Source organism: Oncorhynchus clarkii, chromosome 8 (genome assembly GCF_045791955.1).
Source record: "Oncorhynchus clarkii lewisi isolate Uvic-CL-2024 chromosome 8, UVic_Ocla_1.0, whole genome shotgun sequence".
Taxonomy (NCBI): domain Eukaryota; kingdom Metazoa; phylum Chordata; class Actinopteri; order Salmoniformes; family Salmonidae; genus Oncorhynchus; species Oncorhynchus clarkii.
Genome location: NC_092154.1, coordinates 18,587,836 through 18,609,266, shown reverse-complemented (window position 1 = coordinate 18,609,266; position 21,431 = coordinate 18,587,836). Strand labels below are relative to the sequence as shown.

Below are 21,431 nucleotides of genomic sequence, written 5' to 3'. Positions count from 1 at the left end.
AGAGAGAGAGAGAGAGAGAGAGAGAGAGAGAGAGAGAGAGAGAGAGAGAGAGAGAGAGAGAGAGAGAGAGAGAGAGAGAGAGAGAGAGAGTGTGTGTTGCCTGTCCGTGTGTATGTACCTGTGTGTGATTGTGTTACAGCTTTGAACACAGACAACTTTGGCTCTCCCAAACCCTACCCCCCATCCCCTCCCTATCTCTATCCTCTCCTTTTTAGTTTCATTTTGCCTACTCTTCACTTCACATTCTATCTGCATGCCGTTGCGAGTGGGATCGGCTGGATTCTGCGAGGAGATCCTTTGTCCCATAATTGCAATAATGAATGAGACGCTCATAAGATTTTAATCAGTCCCTGGTTCTTCACAGCCACCCACACACACATACCAGGCTGCACACACTTTATCATGCTACTCTGCCATCATTAACAATCTGTTTCTGTATCTTCCCTCTCTCCTTTCCCCCCTTCACCCCCTTCACCCCCTCATATATAATATAACCTCAGCTCTCGCGTGTCCTAAGTCTGAGCAGATGAACAAGGTAGCGATGGGGTTGAGGAGGTTGAGAAGAGTGGGTTTAACACAACAAATCAAAGGGCTAGATTCCATGACTCCTGATGTTCCAGGCCCTGTTGGCCATGGCCTCTCAGGCTGCCAGGAATCAGTCTCCTGTGTCACGTACTGTAGCTATAGTCTGCCCAGCTGTAAAATTGGAAGCAAGCATGACTTCACTCCTAACAGGCTTTGGCATTCCATTTGGGTTTTTTGCAGAGCAAATCATTTACAGATCAACAACAAAAGACACAGTACACGCAGTCTGTAAATTCTAAACGGATTCTGAGCCTGGCATCATAGCTTTTTTTCTTCCTATTGGTTTGAGATAGAGAGTCTACACAGAGAGTAATTATTTAACCCCAGATAGGGTTAAATAGTTCATTAATAAATCTTCTGAAATCATATAAAAACACCAGACAAACTGAGGCATTCACACATTTACAGACACATTCTGGCTGTATCTTGGTGTCTCAGATGGAGTCAATTCATTCATCATCTAGACATACTGGTGTCTACTGTCTACGGTTGCAAATTGACAGGATGATTATAACACAAATCCTGTTTGTTCCTCTCTATAGGACCAGAAGGATCGTATCTACTCCACAGTGAAGTCCAGATCCACGTCAGCCACAGTGAACAATCTGAAGCCCAGCACAGCCTACGTGTTTCAAATCCGAGCCTTCACCACGGCCGGCTACGGCACCTACGGACCCCGCCTGGAGATCACTACCAAGGAGGAGGCCTCAGGTACCAGCAGAACACATGCACAGGCAGAGATGATTAGTGTGTAGACCTTCATCAAAATGCCACTGATCTCATAGCTCCATTTATCCCATTTAGAAATATGGTTGAGTATCGTCCACAAGGAGCAGTAGGTCCCAACTAAAGTGCCAGGGCTCAGAAATCATTACTCTTCCTCTCTCGCTGGTGTTTATATAGCAACTGAAGTGACTTGATTTAAAATGCATGAATTCTCCCAGTCATACACCATGTGCACTGACAGTATAAAGTGCCTTAGCACCATTCTTTTGAGCAATTGGTGGTTTGTCAATGCAAACAGTCTAACAGCATAATAGGCTCTGAACGGGAGACAATCCAAACTGAATGTGTCATTGTTTCAAATGAAGGGCACCAGCATTACCATCTGGGACCGTTAAGCCCACTTTCTGAAACAGTGGAGCCGTGCATGCAGAGGGCCCAGAAATAGAACTAGCCTTCCGTGTCTCTGTGGTAAAGGGTGAGAAGGGGGTTATCAGTCTCCCTGCTCGCTACTCATTGGTTATATTATGTCCTGCAGATTCCAATGCCTGATGTGCTGAATGTTCACACTGTGTGCCCTTTGTCTGTGTGTGTTTGTTTGTGTGTGTGTGTGTGTGCTTACATGTGTGTCCCTCTCCAAGCATCCACCATTGTCTCCAGCGAGCAGAACCCCGTCATCATCATCGCGGTGGTGGCCGTGGCGGGGACCATCATCCTGGTCTTCATGGTGTTTGGCTTCATCATTGGGAGAAGGTACGCTCTCGCGGGCCCCATTGACTCTCCACTGCTGTGAGTCTCTGCTTGTCAGTTAGCCTTTCTGTCACTCACAGGCCTCCATAGCCGTGGAGTCAGTACACCACACACCACAGGCACCCATCGTCTATGGCATGCTGTGCTAATGGATTGTGATGCATCATTTTCCAGTCCTCACACTGTGAAGAACAACTGACTCGGTTTTTTGCATGTTTATTTTTTGTAATGGATCCATTATAGAGACAAAAGTACTCTAAAATTAAAGCTTTTGTCTCCTCTTTGTGCGTGTGTGTGCGTGTGTGAGTGTGTGCGCGTGTGTGCCTGCACGTGTGTTACATCATTGGTGTTAAACAGTAATACACTCATGACACTGCCTGTAGCCATCTCCTCCCAGATCAACCCTCCTGTGTGTCAGTCACCACCCTGCTCTCCTCCAGTGGTCCTTCATTTCTATGTGGATAGCATTTCATCACAGCATGCCTTACATGGGGGTAGAGCCATACACATGTTATTTCTATATCCATTTGACATTAACCTGCATGTCAATCATCACTCCATTATCAGTTCAGTTTGTTGGCAAACCATATTGTACAGTGCTATAGAACAACCATGTACTACGAATTACCGGCCCGAGGATGCATTCAATACATCAATGTTACACATATAACAAGGACTACTAAACAGTCTTTTACAGAGTATGTATATGGAATACCAGAGGTGGGTACTTTAGTTCAACATCAGCACCCAAACAGTGTTCCCATGCTTCTCAACTGTATCTGTACCTGCAGCATTGTGGCGCTGCATTAAGATTCTAGTAAAACAGACAGTCTTCTGCCTCGGCCCGATCAATTGATTGTGTGTTCCTCCACCTCTCTCCCTGTCAGGCACTGTGGCTACAGCAAGGCAGACCAGGAAGGAGACGAGGAGCTGTATTTTCAATGTGAGTCCCTTCTTTCCTCATCAGCTCACACACACATTGAAACATCTCACTTACAGCATGCTCCTGCCTGTCGCCTCACAGGAAGTGGGTCCAACAACATTGCCCCCAACTGAGTTTAAAAGTAATTGGCTAAGGTGTATGTAAACTTCTGACTTCAACAAAATGTACATACACCTTAGCCAAGTACATTTAAACTCAGTTTTTCACAATTCCTGACATTTAATCCTAGTAAAAATTCCCTGTCTTAGGTCAGTTAGGATCACCACTTTAGTTTAAGAATGTGAAATGTCAGAATAATAGTAGAGAAAATGATTTATTTAAGCTTTTATTTCTTTAATCACATTCCCAGTGGGTCAGAAGTTTACATACACTCAATAAGTATTTGGTAGCATTGCCTTTAAATTGTTTAACTTGAGTCAAACGTTTCAGGTAGCCTTCCCACAATAAGTTGGGTGAATTTTGGCTCATTCCTCCTGACAGAGTTAGTGTAACTGAGTCAGGTTTGTAGGCCTCCTTGCTCGCACACACTTTTTCAGTTCTGCCCACACATTCTCTATGGGATTGAGGTCAGGGCTTTGTGATGGCCACTCCAATACTTTGACTTTGTTGTCCTTAAGCCATTTTGCCACAATTTTGGAAGTATTCTTGGGGTTGTCCATTTGGAAGACCCATTTGTGACCAAGCTTTAACTTTCTGATGTCTTGAGATGTTGCTTTAATATATCCATATAATTTTCCATTCCTCATGATGCCATCTATTTTGTGAAGTGCACCAGTCCCTCCTGCAGCAAAGCACCCCTACAATATGATGCTACCACCCCCGTGCTTCACAGTTGGGATGGTGTTCTTCGGCTTGCAAGCCTACCCCTTTTTCCTCCAAACATAATGATGGTCATTATGGCCAAACAGTTATATTTTTCTTTCATCAGACCAGAGGACATTTCTCCAAAAAGTACGATCTTTGTCCCCATGTGCAGTTGCAAACCGTAGTCTGGCTTTTTAATGGCGGTTTTGGAGCTTCTTCCTTGCTGAGCGCCCTTTCAGGTTATGTCGATATAGGACTCGTTTACTGTGGATATAGATACTTTTGTACCTGTTTCCTCCAGCATCTTCACAAGGTCCTTTGCTGTTGTTCTGGAATTGATTTGCACTTTTCGCACCAAAGTACTTTCATCTCTAGGAAACAGAACACGTCTCCTTCCTGAGTGGTATAGCGGCTTTGTGGTCCCATGGTGTTTATACCTGCGTACTATTGTTTGTACAGATGAATGTGGTACCTTCAGGTGTTTGGAAATTGCTCCCAAGGAAGAACCAGACATGTGGAGGTCTACAAAGTTTTATTCTGAGGTCTTGGCTGATTTCTTTAGATTTTTCCATGATGTCAAGCAAAGAGGCACTGAGTTTGAAGGTAGGCCTTGAAATACACCTCCAATTGACTCAAGCTTCTAAATCCATGACATAATTTTCTGGAATTTTACAAGCTGTTTAAAGGCACAGCCAACTTAGTGAATGTAAACTTCTGACCCACTGGAATTGTGATACAGTGAATTATAAGTGAAATAATCTGTCTGTTAACAATTGTTGGAAAAAGTAGATGTCCTAACCGACTTGCCAAAACTATAGTTTGTTAACAAGAAATTTGTGGAGTGGTTGAAAAACAAGTTTTAATGACTCCAACCTAAGTGCATGTAAACTTCCGACTTCAACTCTAGCTTCTGGTTGGTATTTGATAGATACATCTATTGAGAGGAGGACAAGAGGCTCCAAACTGCAAACACATGAATATGAGAGTTGTCAGAGACAGTGATCCAGGGCAGAGCTGAAAGAGAAAATTCTTCATAAAAAATGCAAAGGCCCAACTTTTCAGCCACTTTGGTAGGATAGGAGGATGCTGTCGACCTCCTGGTGGTACTCGGAGTAGAGATGTAGAGATGTACACACATATTTACTCTATCCCAAGGTTCCTCTTCTAGGCTCCTTTAACCAATACACACACACGGACACACACACGTACACACACCACCCCATCCTAACGATACCCCTAGAGATGCAGCCACAGACATCTTCCCAAGCGAAGCCCAAATGATCTGTTGCTGTAGGCAAACTGCTGATTGTGAAACAAAGGTTCAATGTGTCACATGGCCACAGTGGTAGAAAGAGGGCTGTGTTGGCTTTTCGCAATCCTCGGCTGATAAGTACCTGACAGATCAAGCTGCAGGAAGGCACAGGTCCTTCAGCTAAAAACACTGGGAGATGGAAACGCAAACAAGAGCTCTCCGCTATGTGTTGTTGGGCCTAATAGAGGGACTGGCAGGGTGACAGAAGCCAGATAGTGCGTGAATTCAACATGTAGGCCCAATTTGTCCTCTGTCTAGTGCCCGGAAGTCGTGGTAAGATGTCTCCCTATCAGATCCAGTGACAGCTTGGATGGACAAAGCAATTATAGGATGGATTGGAGGGAAATATCAGCTGCCATCGCTGGAGCTCCTCGCTGGAACACAATGTGTTCGTGTTTATGTTACTGGATAGGCCAACATGGCTTTCCAGGATGTATGCAGAGGATATTATAACATTTATGTTTGTCATTATTGAGCCTTGAGCTGATTAGTCATTTAATGATGGTGTTTGGTATGTCTGTTTTCCTTGTTTCTGTCTGTACTGTGTCTTCGCTGTGTGTTACTCTTCCACTATGTGCATCTCATTAAATAGCTTGTGGTATTGAAGTTGGCAGGTTATGTTATAATTAGGTATAATTTGATATGAACAAATTAGGTCAGTGGAACACAGTCATGTACTATAACCCTGTAATTTATTAGTGTGGTGTTATATACACGGGAAGAACTACACTGCTTCTTTCTCAGGCAGTGGCTTTTTTTTACCCTACAGATGTAGGATCTTAATTTGAGCCAGTTTGCTACAGCAGGAAAATAATCCTTCAGCAACAGAAATGATCTATTATTATGTGGATTATAATTAATGTAATTATTTATAATCCACATTTTTCGTTAGGGCGTCAAGTCTGACATTTTAAAGTTGAAATTACAAACTTTAGAATCCTTTTTAAAATTTGAATACACATTTCTGTTTCTCAGCAAATTGTGAGTGATCAAATTAAGATCATACATCTCTATGTGCGCATGAATATGTATGAACCTTTCCAGTATCATTGTGTTATAATCGTAATATTGTACTAGTTGTGATAGAACTAAAGTCACCATTATCTGGGTAGCAAAATCCAGAAGGTTATCAAGTCACAGACCATAAGAAAATAACTGTCTTCTATGACTCGTATTACAGTATATGAGGGATTGCCTTACCAGACTTTTAAATTCACTGGCAGAGCTTGAGAGACTTAGCTAACTCAAAACCCTGCTCAGTATAGCAGACAACTTTCGCCGCAAATCCCATTCTAGGCTGCTGAAATCCTTGTCGCTCCTTTGTGAGGAGGTTAGGAAGAAAATATAATAACGTTTTCATTTCTATTGGAGGAAAATAAAAAAGGAGTAACATAAAATAATAAATGTCTGGTTTAGGGTGTTTGTAGAAAGACCTTTTGACATGGATGCTTTCCATCAGCTGGCTGTTTAGCAATTCCTTCTGAATGGTTGCCCTTGGTAATGGTGTGCCTGTCAAGCTCCCGGCCAGCCTGATGCTCTGTATGCATATTTAATCGTAACAGTAATCCCCTTACCTTTCTACAGTTAAATTTCCAGGCACCAAAACATACATTGACCCTGAAACCTACGAAGACCCGAACAGGGCTGTCCATCAATTTGCCAAGGAGCTGGACGCGTCCTGCATTAAGATTGAGCGAGTTATTGGAGCAGGTGAGTCTGGCTGGTGTCTCCCAGCTCTCTCTGTTTAGTCACGTATACTCATACATCATAATGACAACCACATATTTACACCTTGAATGGGGACACGGTTTATCCTCACCGTATATTGATAGTGGGGAAAAGTTCATTGCAATTAATGTGTGGCCCTGCTACTTTGTAAAAGGCAAGACAATAGCAAAGCAGCTCACAGCTGATAAATTGCTGCCACAATAGTTTTAGAGATGCAGTCAATGAGAGTATCTATATATCCACAGCTTGTCTTATTATGTGTCTCTGCTACACTCCCCAGAGCAGAACAAGATGTCCTACTCCAATTTGTTTTGTCCTGCAGCGCAGCTGTTTTGTCTGAAAACACACTAAGCGCTTTGTCAAAACATGAAATGCTAGTTTTTCTAAAGGGTCATGACAGGTTATGTCTCTGTCTGTCTCACAGGAGAATTTGGGGAGGTGTGTAGTGGACGGATGAAGCTCCCAGGGAAACGGGACACGTCAGTGGCCATTAAAACCTTGAAGGTGGGCTACTCTGAGAAACAGAGGAGAGACTTCCTTTGTGAGGCCAGCATTATGGGCCAGTTTGACCATCCCAATGTTGTCCATCTGGAGGGAGTGGTGACAAGAGGTAAGGACTGCATTCTTTTACATGCACACACACACACACACACACACACACACACACACACACACACACACGCACATGCACACACATGACTAAAGCTCTAGCAAGGAATTAGAGCAAATGCACTCAAAGACCATGCTTTAAGGTCACATAAAATGTCAATATTTCTTGTTTTTAGCTTGCATTTCAAGTGTTAAATTGCTACAGTCATTATAAACGGAATGTACAAAACATTAGGAACACCTGCTCTTTCCATGACATAGACTGTGACATAGATGATCCCTTATTGATGTCACCTGTTAAATCCAATTCAATCAGTATAGATGAAGGGGAGGAGACAGGTTAAAGAAGGATTTTTAAGCCTTGAGACAATTGAGACATGGATTGTGTGTGTGTGCCATTCAGAGGGTGAATGAGAAAGACAAAACATTTTAGTGCCTTTGAACAGGTTATGGTAGTAGGTGCCAGGCGCACGGGCTTGTGTCAAGAACTGCAAGCCTGCAGTTTCCCGTGTGTATCAAGAATGGTCCACCACCAAAAGGACATCCTGCCAACTTGCCACAACTGTGGGAAGCATTAGTCTACATTGGCCAGCATCCCTGTAGAACGCTTTCGACACTATAAGAATATTTTGAAGATAAATACACATCCTAGAGGATGAGAGGACGAGAGTAATAAACTAAATATAGTACTAATGGTCAATAGGGAATTGTCGATATAAATAGTTTGTCTTCAGTTCAACAGCTGTTTAGAATCTGTGGAATGTCAATCCTGAACTCAGAGCTACGTTTGCTACGTGTGCTACGTTCTGTACATTGAGTCGGGAGCAGGATACTTGTTATTTGGCCATTGGCCCAGTCGTACTGCAAGGACTTTCTGATTGGTCAACCCCAGGCTAGGGTGGGGGGTTATAAATGGCATCCTGTTCCTTTGTTCGGTGGAGAAAAGCTGAGGACAGGGGAGACTAAACATCTACCTCCCAGCATAACATCTTGATTTGTCCTCAAATAAACCTATTTTTCTCCCCCTGATTTGCTTTGGAGTTTGTGTTATTGAAGAATAACATCAATTGCTAACAACACCTTGTAGTGTCCATGCCCCGACTAATTGAGGCTGTTCTGAGGGTGAAAGGGAGTGCAACTCACATATTAGGAAGGTTTTTCTAATGTTTTGTACATTTTGTGAATCACGTGAATGTGTGAAAAGGTTAAGTTGCCATACCAACTGCGAGAGGAAGACATGAGAGGAACATTTTACAATATATTTTGCTAGCTGTACAATGTGAAAGTGCTGCAGTCAAGAGGAATGACATTGAGAAGTATCTGATTGAATTAGCCTTGCTCCCTGTTTTATTTTTTCTAATTTAGACAGCCTAATATAAGGGGCAGATGTTAACACTTAATTACAAACAAACGGCTCAAAATAACACTGAGGCAGAAATGTATTTTTAGCAGGCCGTCATTAATAAACACTTGCAAGCCATATTTATGAGTCAATTAACGGAAAGTGTCACCTTTGTTTTCAGGAAAACCGGTGATGATTGTGATTGAATATATGGAAAACGGCTCATTAGATGCTTTCCTCAGGGTGAGAACCTTTCAATGCGTTCAAATGGCAAATCCCTTACCAGTTATACATGTATAATACAATATGTTCCCAATAAGAGCTTCTTATTCTATGAATAAAAGCACTGCAATAGCTTTGTGACCTGGATCTCACTGGATCTTGATTAGCTGACGGTTGTCCTCTGTTGTGTACAGAAACACGATGGTCAGTTCACAGTGATCCAGTTAGTGGGGATGCTGCGGGGCATAGCAGCGGGGATGAGATATCTCTCTGACATGGGATATGTCCATCGAGATCTGGCTGCACGAAACATCCTTGTCAACAGCAATCTCGTATGTAAAGTATCTGACTTCGGCCTGTCAAGAGTGATCGACGATGATCCCGAGGCTGTCTACACAACAACGGTGAGTCAATTAAGCCAGCCCCGTATTACTTTCCCTTCCTAGACACCTTGCGCTCTCTCTGAATACTCAAATCCAGCCAACAGCCAATGCATGAAAATGTAGTATAAAATATGGATGCATGCCCATGCATGCCTGTGCTAGCTAGCTATTCAATATGCAAAGCATGCAGTCTGTGTGGTAGAGTTTTTGCTTTGAAAGTTTTCAAGTTTTGCTGATCCTGTGTGCAGAGTTATAACTCTATTTTAATTGATGTTTTAGGGGAAGATGCAGGATATAATGAATGTGATCTTTACTCCAGCCATTGACCTGCATTTTACTGAACAGGGTGGAAAGATACCTGTTCGATGGACAGCAATGGAAGCCATCCAGTACCGTAAATTCACTTCCGCTAGTGATGTGTGGAGTTATGGCATTGTCATGTGGGAAGTCATGTCCTATGGGGAACGGCCTTACTGGGACATGTCCAATCAAGATGTGAGTTGCTCTCTTACATAAAGTCAATTATACACCAAATGTCATGTCAGGTTTCACATGTAGCTCAGGGACTAGCTACCATATTGCCCAGGGGTTAACAGAATTAACAGAATTCTTATAAATGATTTAAACATGGGCCACAATTACTATTCAGAGTTAAATGAGGTGTATTGTTAGGTTTTAATTGATTCCGTTTTAATCAGAGATTGATATTCATAAAATGTATATATGATAATATAAAGAAAAAGAGTAGCTACCCAGCATACAAATAATTTTCTGACTTCAAAACGGCTTTTAACCTTTATAATGAGTTAGGATAATGAAAACCAAATTTGCCATTAGCTGAGTTCAATAATTCCAGAGCTATTTACTTAGTCATGTAGAGCCTTTAGTTTGAACTGCAGTCATTGCTTTGTTTCAGCTAAATTGGAACAGATGAACATTGCATTGCTGTTCATCATGCTGATCGGAAAAGTGGCTTTAGAGGAGTTTGGCCGCCAATTCAAACACCAGTAACGATGATACTTACAGATGTAGGATCTTAATTTAATCTAATTTTGTAGCAACTGAAAATGTGAATTATTATGTGTATTAGGGGTTGTTTTTTGTTTTTTTGTTATTTTTTGTAGGGGTTGATACATTTTTTGTTAGGGCAAAACAAGTCTGATATTTTAAGGTGGAAATAAACTTTAGAAGCCATTTTAGAATACACTACAAGTTTACAGGAACAGGAACATTCTCAGGAACGAATGAGAGTGATCAAATTAAGATACTACATCTATAAGTAGTAACATTTTTACATTTTTTATTTAACTTTTATTTAACTAGGCTAAGAACAAATCATGATTTTACAATGACGGCCTACCCCGGCCCAACCCTCCCCTAACCCCGACGATGCTGGGCCAAATGTGAGCCGCCCTATGGGACTCCCGATCACGGCCGGTTGTGATACAGCCTGGGATCAAACCAGGGTCTCTAGTTACGCATCTAGCACTGAGATGCAGTGCCTTAGACTGCTGCGCCACTCAGGAGTCCAAAATCCACCAATGTTTGCGAATACTAGTCTGGGAGATGCTCCAGTGCTAGTTGTCTCCCTTGGCAAAGTTAAAGATGATATAATCCAGTAGGACAAACATTCTTCTCCTCAGCAGAAAAAACTAAAAAGGATTATATTACTCTCAACTCCTCCTAATGGGAAGCCTGCTGATTGAACAATCAGCTGGTAGAAATACTAAACATGATTAGCCATTTTAGTGCTTGACAGGCATCAATGTCAGGGATTTCAGTTCCTCTGTCAAGATGTTGGCAAACAGCTCCTCTGGGATACACAAAGATAAATATTTACATTTCCTCAACAGTTTCAGTGTTTCGACACTTTTCCTTCCGTAGTTCAGTGTTGTTTGAATAGCCCTGACAGGAATAACAGATTAATATTTGCAGAAAATAAATCCTAGAATAGAGGAAGAGACTGTTGAGTCTCAAATCAAAGTTTGCCATTGCCCCTAATGTTAAATGTTCTCACGCCATAGACTTTCAATGGACTTGGTTTTGAACTATTGACACAGTGAGAATAGATGTAGCTTTAAGGATATGCAGATGCCCCCCTATTGATGAGACAAACAGTATAAATTATGCATCTAAAGGAAAAAAGTGCCACTGTTGGCTAAATGAATTACAATCATGTCTATTGGTTCTTTATAACAGACAGGAGCAGCTCTTCCAGTGACTAATCTCAGTGCCATACAGGGACATACTATTGCTACTCTCAATAGCTCCTCATTTGGGTCCTGCTACTCTGTGTCCTTGTGTCTCACCATCATCTTTACATGCTGACACTGAGCGATGAACATCCGGTTTGGCTTGTTTCCCCTCGATGTACCACGTCTGTATATAGGGAACCACAAAATACTTATGTACGGACACTTCCTGTTTATCTTGAATAGAGGATGAAATGGTAATGAACTGTAGGAAGTGGTGACTTGTGTTTATGTGGTGGTAATGACTCTCCTGTGTTTCGGTTTTCCCAGGTGATAAAGGCAATAGAGGAGGGGTACCGCCTCCCTGCTCCCATGGACTGCCCTCCAGGCCTGCACCAGCTGATGCTGGACTGCTGGCAGAAAGACAGGGCTGATCGACCCAAATTTGATCAAATAGTTGGCATCCTTGATAAGATGATTCGCAATCCCAATACCTTAAAAACCCCTTTGGGAACATGCACAAGGTAAGGAAAGCTTGTCTCATTAACCCTATGACTGAGCACTACAAAACTCTAATGAAATAAATTGAATTTTCAGCTTCATTCATTAGATTTGACCATGTTTGCTACAGATGTAGAATCTTAATTTGACCTACAAGTAACTGCCAAAATAATAGAAACACTTGAGTAAATGAGGGATACAAAATATATTGAAAGCATGTGCTTCCACACAGGTGTGATTCCTTAGTTTATTAAGCAATTAACATCCCATCATGCTTAGGGTCATGTATAAAAATGCTGGGCAAGACATTATTTTGGCTACCATTGCTATGCCCCCATAGGATGACAATGCCCCCATCCACAGGGCATGAGTGGTTACTGAATGGTTGTAAACCGCATGCCATATCTGTCTCAGTCACCAGATCTCAACCCAATTGAACACTTATGGGAGATTCTGGAACAGCTTTTTCCACCACCATCAACAAAACACCAAATGATGGAATTTCTCATGGAAGAATGGTGTCACATCCCCCCCAATAGAGTTCCAGACACTTACACAATCTATGCCAAGGTGTATTAAAGCTGTTTCAATGCCCTAGTAAGGTCATTTCTGTTGGTGTTTCCTTTATTTTCTGGCAGTTACCTGTATATTGTCACAGCAAAATAATCCTGTGTTTAGTTCACAATGTTGCTTGATTGGTGCTTAGGCTGGAAACGTTGTCAATAAAGAGGTGAATTGGGAGCTTTAAAAGTGTGCTGGCCTTCTTGTTTTATACTACAATTTTAGCCAGGGAAAAAGTAGGCTACATGATGAGTGCTATATTGTTTATATAACTGTGCGTTTTCAGTGAATTTATGTCAATCACGAAGCTCATCTAGATTTCCTGCCGAGCAGGAAAATTCTCAGCAACAAAAGAGTGATCAAATTAAGATCCGCCATCTGTTTAAGACTCTGGAAGTATGTATTGTTTCTTCATATTTCATTCCTATGGAACTACATTAGTGGACAATTCAGAGCATCCAATGGTTGATTTATCCATAGGAGTTCACAGATGAAAGATAAATCCCTGAGAATCAATAAGCCAAAGCAGCTTCCATGGCTTTATGGTCAATAGCAGGGCTTTTAAATCAATCGCTGTAATGAGTTCCTGGGACTTTCAGGTGCTGTGGGAACTCTGGACCCCACTGTGACATTTGTCAAATTAATTATATTTACAGTCTGAACACAATCTCTCTGGGTGAGATTGAGAACGTAACCCCCCTGAAAATGTAAAAAAAAACTATTCCGTTTCTGGGGGCCATGGTGGAGGTTTGAAGCGAAAATTGCCATCCAACTGATGTTGAGGGTTTTTGATAGTTACTTAGCACACATATTTGCCTGAAAAAGAGGATCAGATGGCATAGTCACTTTTGAATTTGATATTGAAGTGTAAAAAATGTGTTAATTTATTTTTCACCTGCAATTTACTGCACCCCGGGATGTCTTTGGCTGTCTTTGTGTTTTGTTTCCAGCTGAATTTGTATTTTCTGTGGGAATGTTTTTGCATAAGATGTTAATATCTTTGTCTTGCTCATCCCACAGACCGATTAGTCCCCTGTTAGATCAGAGCACACCAGACTTCACGACGTTCCGCTCGGTGGGGGAGTGGCTGGAGGCCATCAAGATGGAGAGATACAAAGACAACTTCACCGCCGAAGGCTACAGCTCACTGGAATCTGTGGCCAGGATGTCAATCGAGTAATGAACTTTAAAACACTTGTGGATGCCAAAGCCACCATAGCCAGTTCTGGAGAGTTATTTTATAATTATTTTCTCATTCAAAATCCTTGGATATGCCCGAACTGAATTTAAATTTAATCATTTTGATTCATGAACAAGCCTGTCGAGTTTTACATGTATTTTTTTATCCTCCATTTCTCCTTTAATGAATTACCTAGTGCTATAAATCATGAGACGTTTTGAGCATCTTTGTGGTACAGTGCTGTGATTTATGATTGGTTGTCTTGTCTTGCAGGGATGTGATGAGCTTGGGGATCACTTTAGTGGGACATCAGAAGAAGATCATGAGCAACATACAGACTATGAGAGCCCAGATGCTAAATCTCCACGGCACGGGCATCCAGGTGTGATGATAGACTACAGTGCCCCCTGTGGACAGGGGGGCAAAGAGCTATATAGAGCAGCGCTAGGGCAGAACTTCCCAGGATAATCATAACAAATCATGTGACATGACGTCGTCTCCTGTGTCTGACTCTGTTTTTCCGGATGTTATCGGAATTAAAATCATTCCTTTGTTCCTTGGCAAAGGATTTAACCCCTCTTTAGAACGGGTACTAAGGAGAGATTGAGAGAATACTCCCTGGACATGATGCCGCTCTGAGAAACTCAACCGCAAATAGAGATGGAGCTTTGGAAAAGGAGTTTTATCCATATTACCTTGTTCTTTTAACCTTATGAATTTTTGGGGGGGGAGGGCACCATGAAAATGGATTTCACTTAAAAAAGAAAAGAAATCCCCCTGAAACGTTTTTCCCTTGCAGTGTTTAAAAAATATATTTTTGATTCTAGTTTGTTAATTTTGTTAGTTTCAGAAGGCACAGTGATATGGTCTGGTACGTAAAGTAATCTAACATCTTTCTTTCGCGTTACAATTTTTTCTTCCTTTTATTTTGGACTTGACAACAGGGTAAACGTTCCCATCAAAAGGACAGGGAGGATGAATATGGTGTCTGAACATTTTGGTGGAGATGATTTCGACCAGTTTGTCTTGAGACACTACTGCCTGTTTTAACTGTTTGCAGTGAGTTGTGTTTTTCCTCCCTGATGTTTTTGAAGTGGAAATGGCATCCTGCACCTCAGATCAGTGACTTCAAGGATAGTAGTATTCACTTGGTTTTTTCAAGCTTGTAAGAGTGGCTTGTTGTATGAATTTTTCTGAAGACAGATGCTCTCGTTGTATAATGAAAACATTTCAAATTTGTATGTAGGAATTACGAAACAGTATGACACCAACAAGGCAATTCGATTTCAGATTGATCACAACTTTTATATCTAATATCAAGCATCAAATTGGCAATGTTTATGTTTACCACATGAATTATTTTACCTTATTGTCCAATATACTTTCAATCTGAAATGTTTTGTTGTTTAATTATTTATTTGAATGTTTCCGCAGACAGCACTATAGAAAGAAACTTAAAGAGACTTGATCCACCACAAAGGGTTTGAAATGCCTAAACAAACATATTTTTTGTTGTTGCAGCAAATGGTATTTGTTTCCTATTTTGGTGAAAACAGTTGTCAAGGGTGAATCTATGAAAGGCGGTGTATGTTCGTTCTACAAGTAATTGTCCCTTAAAACGAATGTATTCCCATTATTTTTCGGCACTTCTATGGCAAGTTTTTTTGCGATTCACCGAGACAGTCTTTTGTAGGGTTGAATGGACAAGTTCCCTTTTTTCTTTGTGGTATCCTGTCATCCTGAACTTGAATAGATCAAATAAAGTGCATGCACAGTGATGGTTAACACAGTCAGTGTAGGGTAGAATATTGAACAGAGCAATAATTAGCCCAGGTGGAAATGGTCCTCTGAGATTTTAAGGTGCTAGGTTTTACACAAATATCAGTTGTGCTGGGAAAATTCTTTGGAAACGTTCTGTCACCAACAGGAAAAAGGAATATGTATTGACCTTTTTCCTGTTGAAGATGACCTGGATTATAGGGCTGGGACGATAGATTGGTACAGTACCCCGGAATACCGAGTTATCAAATAATGAAATAGTAATGCCACTTACGAAATGGTATACCGTGGCATGCTAATGACTTAATAACAATGTCACAGAGTATGTTTGGAATATATGACTGTTACAGTGGAGTGAAATGACATTCAACCAGCGGAGAGTCGTACATGTTAGTCATGACATCATCTTTTCCATTGCAGCACACTGCATTTGCAGGCGTTCAGTTCGGTGTGAGGTACCTACACTAACTAATATTATCATAATATATTGAAAATCCTAATACTCCTTATTATGATGCTCATACTCTAAAAATCACATAGCGTCCCAGCCACATGTTTATTAATGTGTCTCTGTTCAAACCTTTCCAGGCAAACAGGGTGTAACATGATGTAACATGCATAAAAGTGTTTTCTAGGCTTTTTTCCTTAACTTACCTGGCCCTTCGCATGTTAATCACGGCACAGAGATAAGGAATGGGCTCTGCAAAGATGTGCTAAAGAGCCAGCCTAATGGTGCCATCGCAGTCTTCTCTTTCTACAACAAAATGAATGTTATCACGTTGAATATGTCTCCAGCACTCTGATGGTCGATTCACTCATTTCTTTGTCATTTAAAGTAAAGAAAATATAGTTATTTCCAATTGCAATTATATCCAAGGCTGTCTTTATGGACTGATCATTGATTCAGATTTTCAAAGCTGCAGCTTTTCCCAATGGTTTATTTAGGACGCCTTTTAATATGCCTGTAGATTGAATTGGTCTTCAGAAAACCAACCTTGAAACACTATCATGGACTAAGGCTGCAAGCTTAGTTTTTGTAAAGCCATTAGTGACTTTGTCTATTTTTCCTAGATTAATTTCCATTGTGCTCGGTCCAAAAGGACTCACACCTGTGGGGGGGTACCCAGGGAATCAGACCATGCCCAGCCCGCTCTGGGCCCCATGTCACAGACAGACCCATTCTTTATCCATACAGCAAAGCTCAGCAATTGGGAACATGCCAGCCCTTTGAATTGAATACCAGCGTAAAGTCATTCAGTCAGCACAAAACTCCCCAGTTCACAGGAAGGCAAGCAGGCTCCCTCTTTCTCTCTCTCTCTCTCTCTCTCTCTCTCTCTCTCTCTCTCTACTCTCCCCTGCTCTGATCTCCAACAGCGGGCCCCTAGGGGCCTTCACACCCCGGAGGTGGAGGCCCCCACTCCCCCTCCTCCCTCTCTCTCTGAGTTTGGGGTCCTGTAGAGACAGCAATTTTGAGCCAAATTGAGATTAAGACCTGGATACAATCGATCTGCCATATAAATAATCTGTAACCTTCACAGGCCTTCACAACCTTCCATCCTCATGGTTCCTCTCCGCTTTGTTTCTTACCCGTTTTCTTGTTGAGGATGTTCAAGTGAATATATGGGGATGTTGTTCTGTTTCAACAAAGCTGAATGCAGTTTGTGTGGTGAGTTGATTGGATTCAGGAATGAGAACACATTTTAAATACAAAGTAGAATGGTTATTATTTTCAAACCTTTTGGACAAACTGTTGGAAATTGTGGACACGCCTTTGCAATGCATAGGTGTTGGATGATTCCAAAGAGTTCAGCACTGTTGATTGTGTCAGAAAGATCTGAGGTCCGAGGGGAACTTTGTATATGTTCTAATTGTAAAACCTGTACATTTTTATTTATATAGTTGTCTTTTTACACATATTACTCTGTAGTGAGCTCTGAATACATTGAAAATGCACTATATTTTTCTATCTCACTTGCAGATGATTATTGTCACCCAGAAGATTTCAGTTGTACATACTTTCTCATTTAGGACCAAAGACAGGTTTTCCATCTAGAATTGTATTTTGTTTTTATTTTCTCTTTTAGTTTAATGTACAGTTATATGAATTGTCAATGTATTATTTATTTTTTTCTGTGATGAGAGTATTGAGTATTCATCGGTCAAGAGTATTTTCCCCAAACAGCAGAACTTTAAAATCATTACTTCTTAGACAATTTCCTGTTACATAGGACATTTCTTTTTTGCTTTGTAACCTTTGTAATAGACTGTACATATATTTTTGGAAATATAATACAATCTCTATAGAAATCTTTTGTTTCTCATTGGATTCTTTTCCATCATAAATAGCTACTATTATAAAGGATTTCCATGTAAACGTGGTACAACCTTTGCTTTTAAACAGTTTCAAAGAGTTTAATATATTCATCAACACACACCATTTTGTAAATCATTAATCCGTGTTCTTTGAAAGTTAAAGTAAGAATACAATCGAAGTAGTTTTGATTCAATCTAAACAAATGTGATACATGACTGTTTGTGTTTTTGTGATAGTGAGTGTGAGTGTGAGTGTGAGTGTGTGTGTGTGTGTGTGTGTGTGTGTGTGTGTGTGTGTGTGTGTGTGTGTGTGTGAGACTGAGTGACATGGGAGGGTACAGTCTATATGAAGAACAATAGCTGGGATGGTGTCATTAAGAAGACATTACTAAACCTCCAACATTGCACAAAACATCTAATTAAGCTCCATCCTGAGGGATTTTATACAAAGGAATCTTAATCGATTTATAAGGATTATATCTCCTGTTATTCTAATATTTATTTTATTAAGTTGGAATGGTATCAACATCTCGTCCCACGGGCTGATGAACTGCAATCGTTATTAAGGGTTGCACCCCAAATAGCACCTTATTCCCTTTATAGTGCACTACTTTCGACCTGTGCCCATAGGGCTCTGGTCAAAAGTTGTGTACCATATAGGGAATAGGGTGCAATTTGGAATGCATCCATAGTGTATATTTCTAGGGGTGTTTGGCCCCCATCCATGCATTTTTGGGTGAGTAGGAGAGGCTCTATGGCTACTCCTCTGTCACCACTAATCCCTACAGTACACTACAGCCTGCTTATCGTCCTGCCGTCTGACATGGACACAGAAATGTTTGAGTATTTTGATATACACAGTAGAGTTGGACTGATTTAATAGCAACAAGAGAGTGTTATTCCATCCTCATGGTTCCTAGTTTGGCAGATTTATGCTTAGGGTCCATTGGTAGGGTGGTTGTATGTTATCGTGTTTTTTTCTCACGACTGCAGGCTGATTGGACATAGTATTGACGTTGAAAATGTGAACTCCAACAGAACAAGTATAGAAAAGAAGCTCTGCAAGTTTTCCTGTAAAAGTTGGGTTTTATTTTCAATCAGTTGCTTGAGGCGTTGCAATACTTATCTTCTCTATAAAACCCTTTTCTCAATGTTTGAATAGGAAACGTTGATATCTCCCAGATATGCTGCACTTAACTCAACCATCAGACAGAGAGGGAGAAAAACTGGAAGACTGCCAATAGAGGATTAAGGGAAATAAATAATTTATATTTTGCAATTCTGCAAATATCTGAAGCACTAGTTTGCCATTATTCATACAATTCACATCTAATACCAAGGTCAATAGTGATATTGTTGAAATATATAAGAATACACTTCGCCTGGATTGGATAATACCAGTCTGCCTCAGCAGGTTAAAAAATCATGACCCTTTTAAATAATGAGGGCTCATCATCCAATGGCCAGCTGTGTTCTGCTGGGCAGTATGCTGTACATGGAAATCAGATGAACGGTAACCCACTGGGGACAGAAGTCAATTCAACATCTATTCCACGTTGGTTCAACTTAATTTTATTGAAATGACGTGGAAACAACGTTGATTCAACCAGTGTGTGCCCAGTGGGAAGGCTTAACTAAACCATCTGACTTCCTGCTTTCTATAACTCACTTCCTGGTTTGAAATATGACTGCTGAAGCTAGTGGACTTGTCAGCACGAAAAGCCAAGGACAGATATGCAATTTCCACACATGAAAAAATTGGATGTTGACTGGTTACGTGACTATTTATCATGTCTGATCCCAAGGTGAGCAGTAATGTTTAAATATGACATGATGAGCATGCAAAGGTGTGTATTTGTTTGTGGAGGTTTTATGGCAGCTACGAGACTTTTAAAAAGCAATTCTGGATTTGACTGAGGATTCAACTCACATCTGTCCAACACACTATAAATTCACGTTGTCTGTTAAGCAAACCTGCAGATGGGGCGGCAGGTAGCCTAGTGGTTAGGGTGTTTGGCCAGTAACCAAAAGGTTGAAAGGTAGTGAACCTACTGTTCCCTGGTAGGCTGTCATTGTTTTTAAATTTTAAAAAAACTTTTATTTCACTAGGAAAGTCAGGTAAGAACAAATTCTTATTTTCAATGATGGCCAGCCTGTTCAGGGGGAGAACAACAGATTTGTACCTTGTCAGCTCAGGGGTTTGAACTTTCAACCTTCCGGTTACTAGTCCAATGCTCTAACCACTAGGCTACCCTGCCGCCCTGATTGTAAGTAAGAATTTGTTCTCAACTGACTTGCCTAGTTACATTTAAAAATAGATTGATAATTGTTTGAGCATTTCTTTTTCCACAAAAAAAATACTAATATACAGTTGAAGTCGGAAGTTTACATACACTTAGGTTGGAGTCATTAAAACTCGTTTTTCAACCATTCCACAAATTTCTTGTTAACAAACTATAGTTTTGGCAAGTCGGTTAGGACATCTACTTTGTGCATGACACAAGTAATTTTTCCAACAATTGTTTACAGACAGATTATTTCACTTATAATTCACTGTATCACAATTCCAGTTGGTCAGAAGTTTACATACACTAAGTTGAATGTGCCTTTAAACAGCCTGGACATTTTCAGAAAATGATGTCATGGCTTCTGATAGGCTAATTGACATAATTGGAGTCAATTGGAGGTGTGCCTGTGGATGTATTTGAAGGCCTACCTTCAAACACAGTGCCTCTTTGCTTGACATCATGGAAAAATCTAAAGAAATCAGCCAAGACCTCCACAAGTCTGGTTCATCCTTTGTTATCAATTTCCAAACATCTGAAGGTACCACGTTCATCTGTACAAACAATAGTACACAAGTATAAACACCATGGGACCACGGAGCCGTCATACCACTCAGGAAGGAGACGCGTTCTGTCTCCTAGAGATGAACGTACTTTGGTGCAAAAAGTGCAAATGAATCCCAGAACAACAGCAAAGGACCTTGAAGATGCTGGAGGAAACGGGTACAAAAGTATCTATATCCACAGTAAAACGCGTCCTATATCGACATAACCTGAAAGGCCGCTCAGTAAGGAAGAAGCCACTGCTCCAAAACCGCCATAAAAAAGACCTACCACGGTTTGCAACTGCACATGGGGACAAAGATCGTACTTTTTGGAGAAATTATGAAACATAAATAGAACTGTTTGGCCATAATGACCATTGTTATGAATGGAGGAAAAAGGGGGATGCTTGCAAGCCGAAGAACACCATTCCAACTGTGAAGCACGGGGATGGCAGCATCATGTTGTGGGGGTGCTTTGCTGCAGGAGGGACTGGTGCATTTCACAAAATAGATGATTTCATGAGGGAGGAAAATTATGTGGATATATTGAAGCAACATCTCAAAACATCAGTCAGGAAGTTAAAGCTTGGCCGCAAAATGGCTTAAGGACAACAAAGTCAAGGTATTGGAGTGGTCATCACAAAGCCCTGACCTCAATCCTATAGAACATTTGT

At 40.9% G+C, this 21,431-nt stretch overlaps 1 protein-coding gene across 1 annotated transcript in view; it reads left to right on the top strand.

The window, feature by feature from the left end:
- The window catches only part of LOC139415057 (ephrin type-A receptor 7-like), a 74,135-nt gene extending 57,920 nt beyond the window's left edge, over nucleotides 1-16,215 (top strand). The window contains exons 7-17 of the mRNA XM_071162818.1: nucleotides 1,128-1,296; nucleotides 1,950-2,061; nucleotides 2,946-3,001; nucleotides 6,702-6,827; nucleotides 7,270-7,455; nucleotides 8,978-9,039; nucleotides 9,213-9,422; nucleotides 9,747-9,896; nucleotides 11,924-12,117; nucleotides 13,676-13,831; nucleotides 14,109-16,215. Coding sequence (XP_071018919.1) covers nucleotides 1,128-1,296; nucleotides 1,950-2,061; nucleotides 2,946-3,001; nucleotides 6,702-6,827; nucleotides 7,270-7,455; nucleotides 8,978-9,039; nucleotides 9,213-9,422; nucleotides 9,747-9,896; nucleotides 11,924-12,117; nucleotides 13,676-13,831; nucleotides 14,109-14,223 — 1,536 coding nt within the window. The 3' untranslated portion in view covers nucleotides 14,224-16,215. The remainder of the gene's footprint in view (nucleotides 1-1,127; nucleotides 1,297-1,949; nucleotides 2,062-2,945; nucleotides 3,002-6,701; nucleotides 6,828-7,269; nucleotides 7,456-8,977; nucleotides 9,040-9,212; nucleotides 9,423-9,746; nucleotides 9,897-11,923; nucleotides 12,118-13,675; nucleotides 13,832-14,108) is intronic.
- Nucleotides 16,216-21,431: the final 5,216 nt, after the last annotated feature.